At 43.9% G+C, this 21,742-nt stretch overlaps 1 protein-coding gene across 3 annotated transcripts in view; it reads right to left on the reverse strand.

Annotated features, from left to right (window-relative positions):
- Window positions 1-21,742, reverse strand: part of Lepr (leptin receptor) — a 72,746-nt gene that overhangs the window by 29,987 nt on the left and 21,017 nt on the right. For all 3 annotated transcript variants that reach the window (XM_023561333.2, XM_063259054.1, XM_063259056.1), the window contains 5 exons: window positions 14,395-14,721; window positions 11,136-11,253; window positions 4,347-4,555; window positions 2,474-2,619; window positions 496-640 (listed from right to left, as the gene is read on the reverse strand). In XM_023561333.2, the coding sequence (XP_023417101.1) occupies window positions 496-640; window positions 2,474-2,619; window positions 4,347-4,555; window positions 11,136-11,253; window positions 14,395-14,721 (945 nt within the window). The remainder of the gene's footprint in view (window positions 1-495; window positions 641-2,473; window positions 2,620-4,346; window positions 4,556-11,135; window positions 11,254-14,394; window positions 14,722-21,742) is intronic.

Below are 21,742 nucleotides of genomic sequence, written 5' to 3' on the forward strand. Positions count from 1 at the left end.
CATCCACAGTAAAAAGACTTTGTGGGCTGGGGACTTAGCCCAGCGACATAAGCGCCTGCATTGCAAGCGCATGGTCGTGAGTTCGATCCCTGGTACCGATAAAAAAAATTAAAAAATAAAAAAAAGACTTCATGCGTTAAGTATATATGAAAATAAAACTTTCACATCTAACATATGCAGCAAACCAAGATACTTGGTTTCCTTTCACCTGACAGCTAAAGGTTTACCACTGCAACTGTGTCCTGAACACAGGGTTTTGATTGTGACTTTCAATTTTTTAATAGAAAGTACCTCAACTAGAGCATGTGGTGGAAGCACGTGAACACGGGAATGTCAACACGATCTTAACTATCAAGTTAACTTGTAGGAAATTTAATAAAAAGTCACACTGTGTCTCCTCTTTGCTTTTAGAGCCACAAAGCTTCAGATGCTTGCGAGACAGGGAAGGCAGACTGGGGAGCACTGCCTTCGCAGAGGAAGGGTCCCGAGACCCACCTTGGGTGGTGAAGACTCCAGGGGTGCTCCAGTCGCTCCAGACCCCCGAGCCGTCCAGTCTCCTGCCTCTCACCTGAGCTTCATAGGAGCAGCCAGGCAGCACGCTGTCCACCAGCAGAGCCGGGGCCAAGACCATCTCGTCCACCTATCAAACGCAGGTGAGCACATCAGCTCGTGAAGCATTTTAGGTAATCACAAGCAAGTCTCATCGATTTTCAGAGAAAATCTCACCATGAGGAATTAAAACAGCAATCAATGACCAAGAAGCAGAAGTCTGCACATCACTCCTGGGCCCAAAAAAGTCACAGTGGTGATTAGCACACAGTTGGGTGGGACCCTTAGAATTCTGGGTAATGCAGCTAAGGATGGTGGGAAACCCCCAGGCCCCACTGCCACCTGTAACAGCCTTGGCAGAGAGCACGGCACAGGGTAGAGAGAGAAGGGGAAGAGTTCCTGGGCACCAGGGCCACGGAAGGAAGGAAGGGAGGGATGGAAGGAACAGAAGGAAGGAAAGAAGGAAGAAAGGGAGGAAGGAAGGAAAGAAAAGAAGGAAGGAAGGAGGGCAGGAAGAAGGATTTGAAGAGCCTGAGCCTGGTCATCACTGGTTCATGAATCTAAATCTGGAACAAAACAACCTCTCACTCAGTAAGAGTTCCACGGTGAACAGACTGTTTTCCCCCAAAATTCCACCAGTTATGAAACTCCCTGGCCTCTTAAGATGGTCAGGGAAGAATTACAGACTAAAAATAACAAAACGCACCAGGAATGCAAGGAACAGTGGCAGATGCCTCCCAAGAGCCCACCGCCTCCAGAGTGCAAATGAGCAAGCCTTTTCCACACTAGGTGCAGTGTGACCAAACTGCTCCTTGTGAAAAGCAAGCTTTCAAGAGCTGGCCCAGATCTGCACATGGCTCTGAATTACACATAACTGGGCCCCACAGTGCAGGAGGCCCAGTCTTCAGCTGAGCCAAGAAGCCCTGCTGAGCGGCTCCTGCCAGCCCCACTGCTGTCTGAGGTCTCTGCCTTCTGGCCTCCACTCACCTCACCAGCCCCACCACCAGCACCCCCAAAGCCTTCAGGCCCTCCTCTTTGGTTTCCCCAAAGCCACCTGATGTTCAGAAAGCAGGCCCCGGCCCTAAGTAGGTGCTCAGCAAACACTGAATGATTAAAACAAGACTCAGGTAGCTAAGATAATGATGCTACTGGGTCCTCATAGTTCATCGAAAACACGGTTCGTGCCTGTGCTGTGTGCTGGTTGTGCACCTGCCTCTGGGGATCTGAGTGACTGCTGTGAAGATAACAAAACATATTAACCATTGTCAGTGTCCTGTCATCTTGCTTTTGAAATTGTGTGTCTTTGTTTTTATTGGGTTTTCTCTTTAAAATTTGAGAAAACAGATTATACTCAGAAAAGAAGCACTCTTGATTTGCTGCTTTCTTGATTAAAACGTAATATTGCTGTAGTTGTTCATTATTATTTAATATTACAAGTTTCAGTTTAATATAACCAAACAAAACTTGCTCCCTATATTTAGTTCAATGAAAAGTTCTGGCAATTTCATGTTAAATTCCCACAGGACACACAGCAATAAACCATCATTTACTTTTTCCTAATCATTTTAATTTTACACCTACTTCATTGTTTTCCACCTAGTAAAACAATCTCGATATGCTGATTTTAAAAAATAAAAATAAAAAAAGATTTGTCACACTTCACAGTGAACATGCACCCATTGTAAATAAATTATTGGGCAATTTTTTAAAAGCCTAAAATGAAAAATCAGTCATCTGGAAGTGAAAACAATTACTCAAAGTGTTTGTGACGCTCTTCCTGGAGCTGGGGGTGTGCACAAAACACCTCTTGCATGCCATGCCAGCGATGGTTCCTTTGGGGAGGAGCCTGCTACGCAGCCTGCAGAAGTATCTCTGGGGGGCGCTGCTTCTGGACTTTCTACTCCGTTTATTAAAGCACACTTACTTCTCTAAGGACTGTTGTGGAATTCTCGGAATATCTCACTTGATACTGAAGTGGAAATGGTGCCAGCACCGGGCTGTTCCAAGAAATATTTAAATGACCGTCCTCTGTGATTTCCATATGCAAATCCAGCGGTGGCTCCGGCTTGACTTCAGAAAGAAAAGACAACAGGTCTAAGTCCAGCAAGTCTCAGTCCAGTCGCATCAGAACACAGTGAATTCAGCCTCCCCTGGCTTTCAACAAAAGGTAACTTTATTCATAGGCTAATAACAGAACCAAAACAAAGATCCAGTACCGGTCTGCTTTATCAGATACCTGTGTATCTTTATTTCCTTCCTCCTAAACGGTGAAGACTATAAATCTGTAAATTAGATGGCTTTGATCTTTGTGATTTTCTGCTACAAAAATCTGCTTGAGGCCAGGTATAGTGGCGCACACCTATAAGCCCAGTTCTTGGGAGGCTGAGGCAGGAGGATTGCCATGAGTTTGAGGCAGCCTGAGCTACATAATGAATTTAAGGCCATCCCGATCTACACAGTGAGACCCTGTCTCAAAATAAAATTTTAAAAATCTTCTTGATGTTCTTTAACAAGCTTATCATATATTCACATTTAGAGTCCTGATGTGTTAAAGTTAATGAAAGGGATATGCACAAATATATATTAAAAGTCAGAAGCTTGTCAAAGTGGGAGAAGAGATGCTGCATATTTTTCTTTGCACACCTCTACCTGCAAGGTTTCTGCAGTCGGCACATACTCTTGTGCACAGGTATTATCACTATCTTGAAACATCTACTGATTTGAACTTTATTTTTAATAAGTAAAATGGCTTGCGTCTCACTTTCTTTAGCTGCAGGGATCTAGACACAGCTTTCCTCTTCTCCTTTAGGCCTCAGCTTAGATGATTACCAGAGATGTAAATTACTCAGAAGCAGAGATAACTAAAGACTAAAATCTGGAGGCCACAAGGCAAACTTTATGAGGTCCCCATGATCAAACACAGAATGAAAAAAAAAAGCAAAGACACAAAAGCAATGTGAAACTACTGAACCTCACCCTGAGCAGTTCCCGTCTGTGTATCAATGTGCGTGAATATCAGAATCCCACCTGCATATTAATGTGCATTAATACTAGGAATGCAAACGCGCGCTTTCCCTGGGCCCCTGCACCCCCAGTTCCATAGCTACCCTCTATCTGCCTCCTCCAGCAGAGGGGGGTTTCTCTGTCACCGCCAGGCACCCCTCACCCTGACTGGTCTCACCCCATCCTATCTGGTCAGGTCCTCCTCCTCACCCCACTGAACCTGCCGTACCAGGCTGCCACCTGGGTGGACGCCGCGTCCCTCCTAAGTGGTGGCCCTGCTCACAGCTGCACACCCCACCTCCCTTACACACCTGTGCCCGCACGTCCAGCTCAGCCCTCTTTCCTTCCGCTGACCACCCCGCAGGCTTTCTCTTCCTGAGCCCCAGCTGGGTCCCCCGAACAACCCCATCTGCTAACGGCTTCCACACCTGAGGCTCCGAGACCTCAGACCCAGCCAGCCGCCCACCAAAGGCAGCTCAGTCTCGTGTGTGCACCAGACACAGCCTCGTGTCCGTGCTCTCTGACTTTCCCATCTCAGTGCCCTGCACAGCACGCCTCAATGGAAAATCTCCCTGGTTGTAAAACAAGAATTGAAGCGACAGCTGCAGAGAGAATTCTATCACCGCTCACTCCCCCCAGCAGCTGCTGACAGCCCAGCTCTCCTCCCAGTCACCCTGTTGCCAGTGCTAGAAAGTGACAGAAGTCGGAGAAAAATCTCTCTCTCACGGTAAACAAACTGCAGCCTGGACAGGTGTGGCTGCTTAGCTTTCTCAGCCTTTTAAGGCACCACTTACCAACACTGATGGGCTGAACTGACATCAGAGGCGACCAAAAAGTTGCCCAAGCAGCTGTGATTTTCAAGTACATCAGGAAGGAGTCATGGAGCTTGGCTGCCGGTACCGGCACGCGACACTCCCAGCGGTCCTCAGAGCTGCAGTTGCACTGGACAATCTCAAAGCTACCCTTCTGGGGAGCCAGGCGCGAGCCTCCTGCCACTTCCAAGCTATATGAAAAATGAGAGCTAAATATTAACCTGGATGTCAAAGTAGGACGGATGGGAAAAGTGTCATGCACCGGCTTAAGGGGCTTCCGGAAAAAACACACAGGGTCAGAAAGACCAAGGACTGCAGGAGGCAGTGTTAGAAATCACACCAGCAAGAGAGGGAAGCCCTGAAAGGAAAGAACAGCTGCAGTCCCGCACCCTGAGTCCTGCACTGGTGAAATGGCTTTGAAATAGCACGGGGGAAAGGCCTGTCCTCAGACCCAGCCACGTTCTATAAAATGCTCCAGGAGGTCCTCTGATCGGGGAAACAACAGCAGCCAGAAACAGGGCTTCACACAAAGAAATGAAATTTAACTAAAAAGGGTGGTTACTCACTGATCATTTAACAAAAATAACAGCCATGTATGGTGGTTTACAAGGTAGGTAGAAGTGAACTATATAGAGCTAATACCAAGCTTGGGACAGGAGAGGTGTGTACACAGCTGTGATCATCTTCCCCTGCTCGTGAAGTGGTGGTATTTAAGGGTAAAATATCACAAGTCTATATTAAAACATACATTGTAAGTCCTAAAGCAACCACAAAAATAATAAAAAGACACAGTTAATAAGCAGCAAAGAAGACTAGAATCATAAAAATTAACTTAAAAGAAGGAATAAAACAGGAAAACAGGAACAATGAATAAATGAAACAGGAAAAAACAACTAAAAATTTTTAAAGCTTTGTTCTTTTGGAAACTGCCTAGCTCTGTCCTTCCTTTCCGGCCGCCTGTAACCGCGAGAGCCTGACCGAGCCCGCTGGGTGTCGACTGTACCAAGCTTCGCGGTCGTTAACCTGGTCTTGCAGCGGACATCACTGATCTCGCCTGGTCGCTGATGATCCCACACGACCAGGTACTCAGGGAACTGCCTGGTGCTCTTTGCCTTTGTGCCTCATGAGGAAAGCTGGCCTCTGCCTCCAAGCCCTGGGTGTCGTTTCGGTGTTTCTGCCACCGTTGCATCCACACACATACACAGTTAAAAACACAGCAGCATAGCGCTAAACTAACTATATCACATGTCAGTGAGGGAGTGGAGGAACCAGAACACTAATGTATTGCTGGTGGTAAAGGAAAATGACACAGCTTTGAAAAATAGCTCTGCAGATTCTTATGTTACCATACACTTACCCTGTGAACACACCTGGACCACTCCCAGAATCATCCAACAGAAACAAAAGCAGGCCAGAGGCAGGACAGCTTCATCTGTCATCACCCCAAACTGTAAACAACCCAACTGTCTATCAACAGGTGAGGACAGTGATAAAGTCCTGGGCTATAGCTTACATGACGGAATGCTACTCAGCAATGAAAAAGATTGAATATTGTCATGTATATCATCAGTGAATCTCAAAACAATCATGGTAAGTAAAATACTGCATAAATGCATTTATATAAAATTCTAAAAATTTCAAAGTAACCTTTGGTGACAGAAATCAGATCAGTCATTCCCCAGGTGTAGGGAAGGGCAAGAGGAAAAATCAAGAGGAAATTTTGTGACTGATAATATATTTACTTTCATTATGACAGTGGTAGTTTTATGCATGATTTAATATACCAAAACTTATTAAAATTTATACTTTAAATCTATAGTTTACTGTAAATCAGTTTTATCTCAATGAAGCTATTTACAGAAGGGGAAAGAAAGAAAATATAGAAGGGTTCTTGTGAGCACTTTTGCCTATTACTGTAATCCTTGTGGTGTGGTGGCGCACACCGTAATTCCAGCACCCCAGCGGAGGCTGATGCAGGAGGATCACAAATTCAAGGCCGGCCTGGGCTACATAGGAAGTTCAAGGCCAGCCTGAGCTATAAAGTGAGACCCTGTCTCAGAAAAAATAAAAATAAGAATTAACAGCAAGCAAGACCCAGAACGCGGTTGCTTCTGGTTTATTAGCGTTCATTGTAACCATGCGGGATACTTAGAGAGTCTCCACCTCCCTGTCAGTGAGAGGGAGGGCGTGAGAGGAACAGGGGCAGGCGCTGGACACAGCTGCCCAGGCCCAGGCTCACCCTGCTGCCCACAAACACGAAGGCCACGCACGGCATCCAAACCACTCTCAAGCAAAAACACAGTAGCGCTTAGGCACCATCACTGCCTTCAGAGATACTGCAGCCCTTTTGGGGGGAAAACACTGTAATTTTGTGTCCCTGCTAAAAACTCAGTGTGGAAAAAGCATGGCTGCAGACCCGTACACGCCAGCGGGCACACTCAGACACAATTAAAACATGAAAACAGACCATAAACCCTCGCACACAGCGAGGGTACCACTTGTACAAAATATTTTGAATGATGATAGATTTTCAAGTTTCCTAATATTGAATTTATTATTAATTTAGCTCTAAAAAAATCAATCTGGCAAGAGTTGCAGAGTTGTAATGTACAAAGAACTCACTGGGTACTGTGTAAGGAGTTAACATTATCGTAAAAAGCACATAAAATCAAGTACTTATTGGCCATAAGATCATAGACAAAAGACATTCATAACATGAGACTCTGTCCTTAATCGGTATAACCGAGAAATGCCTGTACCTTCACAGGGTGGTTGGGAGTGTCAAAGAAAATATTTACATAAAAGCATTTTTGAAAAATTTTAATTGCTACACACCCACAAAACTTTGTCTTAAAATAGACACCGAATGATTTAGTGCTTTCAATTTTGCCAACACATTTAAACGAAGCCAAAGAAGTACAAATTTTTAAAATACCAAAGCCAGGCCTTTTATGTTTTTCAAAAAATTAAAACAAAAGGTTTACAAAGCAGGACTGCAAATAGAATAAAAAGTGGTATTCTAAGTCAGAACACGGAGCCAGGAGTTTAGCTTAGCGGTGTAAGCACCTGCCTGCAAGTGTGAGGTTGTGAGTTTGATCCCCGGTACCAAAAAAAAAAAAACTAAATCTGGGCATGGTTTTGAGTGTCATACTTTGGCCAAAGAACTCCCAAATATAGGATCCTAGGCCTGTTTTTCCCTTCTAAAATATGAAATAAACTTAGAATCACATCATCTCAGAAAAGGTGGTCTTGCCAAATTATCCCTTTCTGATACAGGGGTTATTTGTGGAAATAGTTGATTATTTTTTAGATAAATATCTGCTCTATCACTTTTCTTATGTTTTCTGTTTTTTTTTGCGGGGGGGTACCAGGAATCAAACTCATGACCTCAGTCTTGCCAGGCAGGCGCTATGCCACTGAACTATTTCCCCAGCCTTATGTTATCTATTTATTCAGTCTCGACTTCATTTTTTAATAATCTTAATATGTGAAAAAATTATATATGAGTATATATTCTTAATGACTATATATTACATAGTATCTCTACTATAAAAATATAAACAATTCACAATTTCTTTGATTAAAGAAAAAGCTTTAGTCAGAAATTCCCCAAGGCACTTGAACAGAAACTCCACGATGAAACTATGGAAATTAACCTAAAGCTAATTTTGGAATTAAACTCCAGGGTCAGCAAACTCCAACCCACAGGCCAAGTCCAGCTTTCAGCCCAGGGCTCTAGAACAACTCCTCACATCTGCAAACTTAGAAAAAGGGAAATTGTTTCATGGCCCGGGGAATAACATAGAGTTCAAACACCAATGCCCACAGGTACCACTGAGGTGCTCCCCCAAATGAAGAGCTCGACCATCACACAGGCAGAGCCAGGCAGTCGTCACGGAGAGCCTGGGGTCTCTGCTCTCAGGTGCTTTAAGAAAACCTCTGCCCACCTGACCTACAGGCCAGGGATATCTCATCCTCCTTATGCTGGGTACTTACAGGGCAAAGGACAGAAAACCAGAGAAGCCACATTAAATATATTATCAAATTTCATTATCACAAATTATATAAAATACCTTAAGGAGCCATATCTAATGATAATCTAAAAAGTCTGCAATTACAAAATAAATAAAGACAAGTACTTGGCTTAAAATAACATCCTAAATTTTATGAAATTCCTGGAAATTCTGTATGTAGCAAAATATTTTATGCTTTGCTAACACACACAGGCACACACAGAGACACACGGTGCTACTTCATTCCCCAACACGAGAATGAGCTTTGCTTGACGGTAAAAATGATACCAAAACATTGGTCAGATGCATTCCAAAGTTTAACCTCTTTGCAACTTTTACCTTCCAGAAAAATTTTCTACTTAGAAATTAGAGACCTAACTATTTAGTCAGAAAGTTCATTTTTGGTGGCCACGTGTGGTTATAGAAAGCACAGTTAGTCCTCTGATTTTTGCTTCAGTTTTCCTTCCTTCCAGATTTCTCCAAGAATGCATTAAAACTTCTCTAAGCAAAGATCTATGCCACTGTGGGAATAACACAGCGGTGCCGTGCAAGTTTCTGATTGTTACCTAAAGTGACAGCAAAACACAGCAGATAAACCGAAGATGAGGAATGCAATTGCTGAGTGTCAGCTTCGGAAACCGTTTAATCAAGTCACTTCAAATCTCAGACTGATAATCTGTAAAAATGCTGCCCCAAACTTTACTTTGCTAATACCAAATTACTTGAATCCGGTTGGTGTCTCAAGCTAATCTCATCATTAAAATCACTTGGAGCAAGCTGACATTCTAGCCTTCCTATGAGGAACTCAGAGTTTTGTTTTTAATAGGTGCAAACAACCTAGCTCCACCTCCAACCTACAGAGCCCGCCCAGGTGAGGAGCTCTTATCAAGGAGCACTGTACAGAAAGAGTTTGCAAAACACAAAGTACTCTTCCGTGGAAGACATTACCAAGGGGAAAATCCATAAGGACAAAGAAGAGAAGGGAAGAAAAGATGAATGCAAACAGAACAAAAGAACCTTCCAATCTGTCAGGCTAATTCACCCACACTGGTGGGAGAGAAGACCTATCCTAACTAACTGAGGAACTTAAGATTTTGTCATGTAACCCTTAGCCTTGGTGATGCCAAAGTGAGTGTGAACAACCCTTAGTATGTGCTTGGTATGTGTTAGTCTTGCAAAACCCCCTTTTGTGTACTCTAAGGCCGAGCCAGTAAGTAACACGAAATGTGTGCAGTGAGGAAGCAAAGACAGGCTTCTCACTGCTAGAGATGGGGCCCAGTGGTTCTGAACCAGAACGAGACATTTAGTAGGAATATTACTCAGTGCATGCGTGTACAGAGACGCGGGAAAATGGATTCCTGTGTGTGTGTGTGCATGTGTGTGTACGTGCGTGCACTGTATAGACCTAGCTCTGGGCACTGAGAAGCCAGGAGCAGTGTCAACTCAGTAACAGTCGGCACTGGCTTGTATTTTGTAACTATCACTCTGTAAAATTTTATTTTAGCTATTGTGGCCCCCGGGAGGATTCCCAGTGTTAGGCAGGACAAGAGTCAGATGAGCCTGCAGCACCCTGGAATGTCAGAAAGTCAGAAATCCTCCCCGCACCAAAAACACAGAAATCACCCTGCCCGGGCTCCCCCTGCCCAAGGATGGGTCAATCTGAGTAACAAAATAGTGCTGATAACTGACTGTCTCCCGCAAAATAAGACTCCATGAGTCCACTTTGACAAGAAGGAACACAGGAAGGGAGAGAAGGAGGGAGGAAATGTTCTAAGGAGGACAGACAGACAGACACACTGCTGCTATAAACTGCTAGCTAAAGGCTAGAACCAGGAGCATAGGACATGGCCAGAAAGACCCCCTGGCCACCCCAGAGCCATTCGGCCAGGGAGGGGCTGAGCCCCGGGGCTGCCGCAGTTCCTGAGCTGAGCTGTGGCCTGGGGTGCACAGTAGGGGCCTCCTGAAGGAGAAAAGCATTTCCTTCATGGGTCAAAGGTAAAATGCCTAATGCTGTTCCAAAATGTTCCTCTGGGCATCTCTCCTCCAGTTCTGTGACAAACATTAACATTGGAGCTCAAACAACACTGCAGACAACACAGCAAACCCTTCACAGACATATTGGAGGGCTTTAAATCCCTTATGGATGTCAGCTTTCAGTTTCTTAAGAAACATGCTTGGTCAAGCATGGAAGCCTTTGGAAGGTTTCTCTTGGGGATTCTCCAGTGTAACAGTGATTTTGATTAAAAGTTTTCTAAAATAATCACCACTGTGAATTTTCACTTCCATGAAAGGAAGGTCTCATTTCTTACACTGAGTGGTAACGAAAAAGTTAAGTCACCCTTTAAGCATTAGATAAAAGAATCAATGAGAAACTGTTTTAAAGAGTTAAAATCCAGAGTGTGCACTGACCCTGGACCTAGAGCTTGGGTATGTCCACTGTTGGGATTATAGCTACTTAAGCTACCATCTTAGCTCTCCACTTAGGACAAATAAATATTATTTGTACTTTTAATTTCACATAAAGTCCAATGTAGAAAACTATACCTGAAGAAATACACACAAAATTTTTCCCTAATGGAGAAAACCTAAAGGGGAAGAATGTAATATAAAAAAACACAAGCCATTCTATAGATGTCCACAGGTGTGAGGGGAAGATGGGGACAGGGGGTCCCCAGTCTGCTTCACTCTATGGAAGTTATTGCACTGAAAAAAATAATCACATAGTGGAAATGGCCACGCGAATTGATCTAGTACTTACAGGGCATAGAAAAGATGAAGGTCATAATTCTTGCAAGGATTCTGACGGGAGGGCTCCACAGCACAGATGAGTAATTTCAAGTCCCCTGTCACCCAGCACTGCACGTTCCAGTTTGCACCTGGATTAAAAACGAGCTGCATTAAGCCTGGAAAACACTCTGAGCAACTCAGTGAACGAGGAGTTCTAAGTCCATGTGGCTCAGACCTGCTGCCCACCGCCCCTTCTGAGAGAAAGAACAACTCGGCCAATGGCCTGCCTGCCCCAGGCCTCAAGTCCCTTTGAAAGCCCTCGATTTTCTTATTGTAAAAGAAGAGAATTAAATCAATGTCTCTTCTCAAACTCTCTTTCATCTCATGCTACTTGAGGAGAACAGAAGAGCTCCAGCTTCACCTCACTTGGTCCATTCGCACTTCTCAAGAAAACAAAGCACATGGAATATCAAGGGACAAGGGAGGGGCATTCCTGTGTCAGCATCAGCAAATGAAAGCATTGGGTCTCTGGCTCATGTCTTAAATTTCTGTGACCTTCTGGTTGTCCTCCCCGCAGCCTGTGCATGGCACCAACTCACAGGAAGGGGCTGGCTTCCTGTTCTCCTCCCCTTGGCCCACAAATGGCCCAACAAGTACCATGAGCAGACCACAAGGAGGACAACCAGATGCCAGCCCCTCCTGGCACATGGCTGGGAGACAAGAAGAGTCAAGTTGCCTCGCCCCCACCGTGAGCAACCAGCTGATCTGGAGAAGCACAGGCAGAGATGATAGCTACAGAAGTAAAATACATCTTAATGCTTGTAGTGTTTAGGGTTTCACTGACTTTGCAGGTCTAAAGCCAGTAATCTGATCAGCTACTCAGAGGCTAACAATATGCAGTGTGGCATCTATCGGGGGACCTCCTTCTGAGGGTGGTGGCCACTGTTAATTCCCTATTATTTTGGCTTAAAGTCCTGTATCATCTTCACTGTTTGGTTTGGTTTGGTTTGTTCTGTTTTGTCTTGTTTGATGTTATTATATGTGATGGCATGGGCAGCTATTTCAAAGATAACAAGATATATTATGGTAGCTATTTTGGATTTACTATTATCTTGCTTTGAAGTCATCTGTTGCATTCATTGTTTTGCTTTTATTGGTTCTATTCTGTTCTGTTTTGTTTGATTTTGCTCTCTGATGGCATGGGCAGCTGTTTGAAGACAACAAGAGGCATTATGGTAACCATTATTGATTTCCTGTTATCACCTACACTGTTTTGTTTTGATTGAGTTTATTTTGCTTGGTTTTATTCTCTTTAAAACATAATTCTGTGACTGTACTATCACTAGCCCCAAACACAACTGCAGAAAGGATAAATCCCCTCTGTCTGCTTGGAGGAATAACCCTCAGGTGACCACTATATAACCCAGTGATTTTAGGTGCAAAAAAGTAAACTCCACTCATAACAAAACCTGTTATCTCCAATTTATACTACAGAGTTAAAATAGCACTATAGTCACAATCCTCTAGAACTAAAAAAAGTACTAACAGAGTTTACCATCCCACACCTCATTAAAAAGACTCTGACTTGTTAAACTCATTCTTAGAATATTTAATAACCACTTGGTTAGCTAAGTTAAATTTTGTCACAGATGTTTTTTGCTTAAATGCTCTAGAAGGCTGAAGTTAAGCCCAACCTGGGTGACTAAGTGAGACCTCATCTCAGAATAAAATATTTTGAAAAGGGCTGGGAATATAGCTCAGTGCAAAGGCCCTGGACTCAATCCCCTAGGCAAAAATAGAGGTGCTCACTTGAAACGAAATGAGCAGCTACAAGCTGCATGGAGACAGCGGGAGTTATTCCTACCGGCTCGTTTTCACTTCTTGCCTTCACTGCACCCATCTGCTTTCCCTTTATTCCTAAACTGACTTCACATTCTGCAAGGTTTCTTCCATCTGCTCAGCGACACGGAAGCCAGGTGCCTCCTGTACATCAGAGGACATCTGGCAACACCTGCAGTTCTTCACTATTACTGCACCTGGGAAGAAACCCCGCTGCCCTCGGGTAGTTAGAGACCAGGGTGGCTCCTGGAGTCGAGGCTGACCTGGAGCAAACCCTCCAAGCTGACCCTGGGCACCGGGCTTCCCTGCAAGGTGAATGCTAACTGACACGCCTGTGCTTCCAGAGTGTGGGCTCTGCCCTGTTTAGCCTTCCCAGAAGACACGGAAATAATTCTGTTTACATTTTCAGGTGCAGAATTAGTATGTGTTATACTTGAAACAACCAGAAGAAATCCCTTGATTCAAAATGGATTCTGTTTTAGAGAGAGTCCTTGCCTGAAAAATACCGTTATTCATAAATGTTTTAAGTGCGACTAATTCTACAGCTTCGTTGGTAATCCTGTATTTTTTATTTAACAAGTGTTTTCTCTGTTTCAAAGCAAATCTAGTAGACTAGCAGGGCTATATTTTTTTAACTGATACAAGTGAATTTTACTTTTCACTTTCTTATTGTCTAATTTTTATTTTTATCAGTCCATGCTTGCGATGCAAAACGGCTACACTCCCTGTGAGGAGCCGGTATGTGGACCTCACACATCTTAACCCCATTCTCACTCCTGTCCCCTCCGACCCTCCCCCCTTTCCCTCCTACTCTTAATCCCCCTCCTGACTGAGAAAGACCTATCGTCTACTTGCTCCTACCTTTTATTTTGTTCTCTCTTTATATTTTGGATTCCCCATATTTAAACCTGTGTGTCTGATTTACTTCACTTAACACCAAGGCCTCAAGGTGCTCCCACTTTCCTACATGTGACTCAAGTGTATCAGTTTTTATGGCAGAGAAGTTCTCCACTGTGTGCGAATACAGTTCATTATCCATTCTTTATCCATCCGTCTGTTGATGGATGTACAGACTGCTTCCGAGACTCAGCTCTTAGGAATTCTGCTGCTAATGACACGGGTACACGTGGATCCCTTAAGTGGGGATCCCTGTACCTCTTTCAGGAAGACATCTAGAGAGGGAAGAGCAGGACAAGTGGAATCTCAAGCTTTAGTTTTTCTGAAAGCAAAGAGAGTTCTCTTTCTACATTCTATGGAATCTTAAATGCTAGGGGCTTATTATTAACGGCTGTCACATCATGAGTCCTCATTTTATTATTGATATTAAAATGACAATATATGTTAATAATCGTGTCCATAAGGCATCTATTCATGTATTTCAGAAATCAAAGCACTTCGATCAACCTAGTTAAAACTTAACGGTTACTGTTTTAGAACACTGAAGTACTTACCTGGCTGCTGGAAAGCAGAAAAATCCGCTGTGGACACAAGGGCCTCCCCTTCAGGGCGGTCCACACGCACGGTACAGTTTTTATCTTGCTCACTCCAAAAGCAACAGTGGAAGGTTGCCTGGGATAAGTCAGCAATGTCAGTGCCGCTTGAGTTAAATCTGGCTTCAAGTGCTGCTTCATTCTCGCCACTCAGACCTGAATCGTTGTTTGAGATTCCAGTGGGCAAGAGGGAGGAATCATCCATTTTATCTGGCAGGCAAGATAATTTAAATCTCCAGGGAGTGATCGGATACGCCAGGTTGAATGCGGCCATTGCATAAAGAAATTCTGGTAAGGCATGGAAAAGACACGCACAAAACAAGTGATCGCTTTGCCTGATACACGGAAGTAGAAAAGTGTGTGAATCCAGCCATGCAGTGTGCGGTAATAACCATCTGACTTTCCAAGAGCTCCATCTCTGGGCTGGGCGTGAGGGTGTTTTTCCGAGAGCCTCGTTTATTTCCTGAACTGACTGCACTCTTGGGCCCCTTGCTCTGGAGATTTGTGCTTCATTTTTCCTCATTTATCTAATGCCTTTTATCTATATTTTCATGAAAGAAACTAACATTAAATATTTTAGTTGCCTTTTGAGTAACAAACTTATTCTACCTTCTGGCATAAATGAGTAATATCTGCATGTGCATTTCTATAAATGAGTATGAAAGAACTTCCTTAAAGTTTCTCACAGACAGCAGCAGCAGATGTGAGCAGCGCCTTCACTGTGAGATTCGAGAGGCTCTGGACCATCTGTGATGTGAGACAGCTGGGCTGTCTCCTCTAGACATGTGGCATCGTATGAATGCACTCCCGGAAATGGTGCCCACCAGCTCTTTCCAGGGAGCTTCAGCTGGGGATTATCACTTTTCAGACAAAAGACCATGAACACTTTTATAGCGCTGTCCAAAACAAAACCCTCCAACATTAAGGATAACCCTAAATAACTGCTTGAAGATAAAGCCATTAATGCTTTATGATCTATTTTTACGTAGAACCCAACTACTTTGTTGCCCTATATACACACAAATGTAGAGGATTTTGTATGGATTTGTACAGGATGGGCATTTTGAGGAATTATGGGAAAGGTAAACACGTAAGAAAACAGAACTAACCAAGATGTCCTGCTGTTCATGAAAGGGTAAGTTAACTGCAGAACTTTGAGACAGAGAATTATTCAGTTCCAAAAAGAAAAGAGTATGAAAAGACAGAGAGGACACTTAAATGCACAAGAAAAAAAGTCAATCCGAACAGGCTGCAAACTGCGTGATTTTGACTCTGGCACTCTGGGTAAAGCAAAACTGTTAAAAGATTAGCAGCTGTGCTGGGGGCAGTCCAGGGGCACCGACGGTACCACATACAACCCTGCCATTACTCTGCAAGGACCTGTGAGATCCTGCGTGAGTCTGTCAAAAGCAACAGAGTGCCCTAGAGTGAACCCTGATTAAACTAAAGCAAAGCCTATTAAAATAAAAGAAAGCAGAAATGTTTAAAAAGTAATTCATGATTCTTCCAGTCCCAGGGATTAAGCCCAGGCCTTCCCTCGCAGCTCCGGCCCCAGCCCTTCTTGCCTGGGCCCCCAGGGTATGGGGACTGTGGGCGTGCACCAACAGGCCCAGCTCAGAAACATCTTTAATTTAAAAAAACCAATGCAAGTAAGAATACTTAAGTAATAAGTAATAATGTTCATAATAACTCCGTTTCTAACCCTTTCTACAAATGCAAATTAATATAAATATGCACAGATACATCCTTTTCAGAAGGGGAGGAGACCAAGAGACAGAGGGCAGGCAGAGGGCAGGAGATAGAAAGAGCAGAGAGGTGGCGCTGCCCATGTACCACCTCCTTACAATGAGGGTCTCATTATGTCCTGCAAATACAGGCTAATAAAAATAAAAATGAAAAATTTTTCACAACAATAACAATTAGGTTTTATAACCCCACAAAAACAAATCCTCATGTTTGGTGTTTCTGTGCCTTCCATCCCTCTAGCATATGCTTCTGAAATCAGAGCGTCTATAAAAATAGAATTGTGTTTTAGTTTTTTAAAAATATGAATATGCAGCACCACTAATGAAAAGCATTGGTTTTTTCTCACTGCCCAGGGACGATTCAGTGAGCAGAATTGAAATTAGCTTGACATCCTCAAGTACTGAAACCAAAAGAGTAATAACGAACTTCACAAACACAGCAGCAATTGAAACAGCGTTATTAAGAGACAAATTTTGTTTGCACATTCCCTTTGCAAATGATGTTTTTTTCCTTTGGAACGACTCCCCAACAGCAGACACCAACATCCCAGGGTCTTGTTTGATTCACAAGGCTTGATCGAATCATGACCCTTTCAAAGAGCCAAAACAGGGGCTGGGGATTTAGCTCAGCGACATGAGCGCCTGCCTTGCAAGCAGGCAGTCATGAGTTTGATCCCCGGTACCGATAAAAAGGAAAAAGACAAAAAAAAGAAGCCAAAACGGAACTAAATAGAACCTAGTAAAAATTGGAGAATCGAAAAGCTAGTATGTGGTTCTCGTAAATGCACACAACACAGTTAGCTGAAGAATACAAAAGAGTTGAGTTACTGCTCCTGATAACCCCACTAACGTGGCTTTTTGACATCTCTGTGAGCAGAGCTGTCCTGGGTGTTTCCTGTAAGGACCAAGATGGCCACAATGAGAAGGGACAGTGTGACAAGGGAGACCTGCAGGGATGCATGAAGGGCACCTGTACCCCGAAGCTGCAAGACAGGCGCCCAGAGCTGGCCGACACCGGGTGACAGTCACCAGACAAAATGGGTTTTGTTGGAGACACCCTGACCTGGATGCTGAAACTTCAGAACTAAATGAGATGATTCAAGTTTTTTTTAAAAGTCAGAGTCTCACCAGAACATGATGAGAGACCAGTGGGAACCACGTCCCCAAAAGTTACGCATGAGGGAAGCGCAGGGGAGAGGCCTCTTCCGGATGCTCACCCTGCAGAAACACCAGTTGGGACAAATCTGCAAAGATTTGGTAAAAATCGTCCCAAGTGCTAAGGAAAGCAGGTGCAGACACACGGGAGGCGGAGGCAGGACAGTTCCACGCAGTCTGCACCAGGTTTAGGACCCCAGGAAGCACAGCATGGAGACAGATACCATCTCTCGGGGAAGAGAGGAAAGAGCCAAGCTTCACCTTGGTCCCCAGCACCAGGCAGATACCAGGCCTACAGACTGAGCCTCCCCACCTGCCCTGGTGCCAGCCAGGAAGCCACATCTGTACAAGGGGCCTCGCAGCAGCTGACCCACCACAGGAGTCCTGGCTTCAGACAAACCCCAGAGGCCAGGGAGCCTCAGTGGCCACTGGCTGGCAGGGACATCCCATCCTGTGTTAGCCCTGGTGGCCAGGAAACCCCTGCCCGGCACTGGGCACTGCTGCAGGCCTAGGCTGCAGCCCCTGTGGCAGGGGTCACACATAGAGGGACCACACAGAAGGCTCCCAGACAAGGCTGATGTGGATACACATTTCTCCAACACACAAACATCAGCACACGGCACCTGGGCCAAAGCAAGCAGAGAACCAGGACATCGCAGAGGGCACGAAGTTAAGCACGGGGACTGATTCTCCAGCGATGGAGCTGAACCAGGTCCTTGCCAGAGAATTCCAGAATAGCGTGGCAACCTTCCAGGTCTACAGAGGAAAACTCAAAGAAACAAGGAAACAAAGCAACCAGAAAAATAAAATTAATGGGAACTGAAATAATAATAATGGGACTGAAAATAGAGTAGATAAAATGAAAAAGGAAACACACAGAGCACCAAGAACCGAATGAACAAAGCTGAGGAGTGTAGGACTCAAGAACAGCCACTGACATGTGAGTCAAGGTGAAAAAGAAAAGAGAACGGAAAACAGAAGACACCTCATGAAACTTAATGCAACAGCATCAAAAGAGCACCGTTTTGGGTTACTCAGTCTCAAAGCAGGAGTAGACAAAGGGGAAGGGGTAGAAGCATAAAGAAGTAAGAGAAGAAGAATTTCCAGTCCTGGAAATATATACAAATACCCAGGTACAGAGATCAAAGGTCACAAATTAGATTTGCTCCAAACAAAACTACTCAAGAATCTGTATAATCCAACAGACAAATAAAATCCTGAAAACAGACCGAAACAGAGAAACAAACAGCACACAAAGGAGGTCCAACATGCCCCACGGAAGATTTCTCAGGAGAAATTCTCACAGGCCAACAGGCACTGAGTGGTACAAAACTCTGCTGACCAGGAACACTGGGCCTCAGAAATGAGAGCTAGCCAGGCATGGTGGCACATGCCTGTAATCCCAGGACTGGGGAGGCTGAGGCAGGAGGACCATCATGAGTTCAAGGCCAGCCTGCACTACAAAGCAAGACCTTGTCTCAAGAAAAATATAAGAAATAATTAAATAAGAAGTGGGAGATAAAGATTTTCCCATGCAAACAAAACCTGGGAGAGATCGTCACCACCAGACCTGCTTTACAGGAAATACTAAAGGAGAACCTTAATCTGAAAGATAATAATACTGATAATGAGTAACGCGAAAGTATAAACGTCACTTGTCAGATGCAAAATACAGTAAAACAGGAAAGGTGGGGGTAAATCACTTACATCATTAATAAGAAGGTTAAAAGATAAAGCAAAACTAACCACCTCGGAGACCAGAGAACATGGCGGACAGACAACAGCAACTACCAGAGGCTCTCTGAAAGGTTCGGCTCAGAGGCCAGAAATAATGCGGACTAGGGAGACACGAATCAGTAGAGATATGCTCTGCTGACTCAGGAACGAACTGGGCTGAGAGAATCCAACTTGGAATACAGTCCTGGCGCTAAAATAGGAACAGAAAAATCTCGGTGTGGAGGCTCGACTCCGCGCCATCGGAAACCGGTTTGGATTTCCCGCCGTGCGGCGGCCGGCTATCTCCACAGCGGCTCAGCAAGGAGAGACGCGCCGAGCTCTGGGAGCGCCGAGCTCTGGGAACGGGAGAACGGAGTCGAAAAAAAAAAGGACGGACAGAGGTGTACACGAAAACTGACTGGTGGCGAGGTGAGTGAGAATCTGACCCCCCACCACAGTTTGACTCTGGCGGAGATCTCTCTGGGCGCCATTCCCCTCTCGGACGGGATTGGAGAAAAGTGCCTGGCCTGAGTGACGCTGCTGGCGGACTCTCTAGGCTAGACTAGCCTAACCCAGATCCCAGAGCCGGACGATGGCCCGGAGGAGCGACTGACTTCCGCGTAGGCTGCCTCCTCCGACTCCCTGGTGCGCAGCGGTGGGCGGGAACAACTAGCCAGCGCAATTTGATCAGGCTGTGGCTGACAGGCAGGGAAGCCGGGCCTCCTTTGTAAGATTGCATTTTATAAGGAACAAAAAATATGGGGAAGGGAAGCAACAAAAAAAGCTCCTCGGCCCCCAATCCTGAGAAACAGGCAATAATGGACGCCGCACCAGCATACATTAAGCACCATATTGAGAGCCTCATAGACCAATTCAGGAATGAAGTTATCAATGATCTGAAACTAGAAGTATGCAGAATAGTTAGAGAAATGCTAAACACCACCCAGGAAAAAACAGATGGTGGAATGGAAGAACAGAAAAAGAGGGGAGAATTGCTTGATGGAGAAAACAGAGAAAGCATTGAGTATGTGAAGCAGGTTCAAAGGGACTATCAAGAAATTAATAAGTCTATACAAGACTGGCATAACAGCTTAAAAGAAACTAAGGACAGACTATCTGAACTGGAGGGCAGACTTGAAATATGGGAGAATGAAATGAAAAACTTCTTAAAAATAACAAAGAAACAAACAGCAATAATACAAAGACAAGAAGATGATAAGAGGAGCCACCACTTAAGGATTAAGAACATAGAAGAAGAAGTAGGGACACAAACAAGTGAATTACAAAAGCTACTCACAGAAATAATCCAGGAGAATTTTCCTAATTTAGCAAAAGGGAAAGATACTCAGCTGTATGAGGCATACAGGACCCCAGCTACCTACAACCCTAACAGAGAAACACCCAGGCATATAATAATAAAAATCCCAGAAATTCAATACAAGAACAGAATATTAAAAGCTGTAAGAGACAAGAAACGGATCACTTACAAAGGAACACCCATCAGAATTACAGCAGATTTCTCTTCACAAACCATCAAATCACGAAGAGCATGGGGGGAAATAATTCAAGCTTTGAAAGATAATAATCTCCAGCCAAGATTGAGATATCCTGCACAACTGTCCCTGGAAATTGATGGAAAAACGAGGTGCTTCCAGGATAAAGAGGAACTGGGGGAATTTGCAACCACCAATTCAACTCTACAGAAAGTATTGCAGGATATTCTAAAAAAAGAAAAATACAAAGAACCCAGAAATAGTGGCAGGGAGGCCACAACAAATGGAGCAGAGAACAAAATGAAGAAGACAAACTGACAGCTACTGACAGAAAAAGAGCTCAACAGAAATGAGACAGAGAAGATTGGATGATAGGAACAGCTATTTTTGAGAAAATGACATCTTAATAGGTAATGCTGATTCAGTACCATCTTGTTTTGAAGTCTCATCTAGCTTTTGTTCTTCTGTCTCCAATGGTCTAACCAGGTTGTATCTTATTGGATTTTGTTATGTACGTTAGTATAAGCAAAAACCTTTTAAAGACAAGGAGATTATACAGAGACCATTGTTCATTTTCTGTTAGTCAATTCCAAATACTCTATAATGCTGTCATTCTCTTAAATGGTTTTACATTGTTTTGATATACTTAATGCTACAGTATATGAAGTTGTACTCAAGGACTTCAGGGAGGGAGTCAATATGGTAACTATTTTTAAGTCGGAAATATCTGGTGGTGAAACACTATTCTGCTTAAAAGGTTATGTTTTGATCTGCCCTGTTTCGCTGTTATGCCCTCTTTTTCTTTTTCTCAATCTCCACTCCATTATATACTTTTTTATTGTTATCCATTTAATTAAAGGGAAAAATATAGCAGGATATAATATAGTAACCCACTTTGACTTTCTATTTTCTCGATTTGAAGCCCTGTATTACTCTCACCATCTTGTTTTTGACTGAGGTTCCTCTATTCTGTTTTGCTGAATAGTATCAGGTTTGAAAGTTTAGGCATCAGCTGAGAAGATAATGAGATTCATTATAACGCCCATTCTCGTTGACTTCTATCTACTTTTGAAGACCTACAATATCTCCAATGTTTTGGTTTTGTCGGTTTTATCCTTTACGGTTTTGTTCAATAGTATTACAACTAATAATATAGGCAATTCTATTAGAAATAGCGGGAGGCATTAGGGTAACCATTGT

This window comes from Cavia porcellus, unplaced genomic scaffold (genome assembly GCF_034190915.1).
Source record: "Cavia porcellus strain 051 isolate PalLab524CR breed Dunkin Hartley unplaced genomic scaffold, mCavPor4.1 scaffold_1, whole genome shotgun sequence".
NCBI classification, from domain to species: Eukaryota; Metazoa; Chordata; class Mammalia; order Rodentia; family Caviidae; genus Cavia; species Cavia porcellus.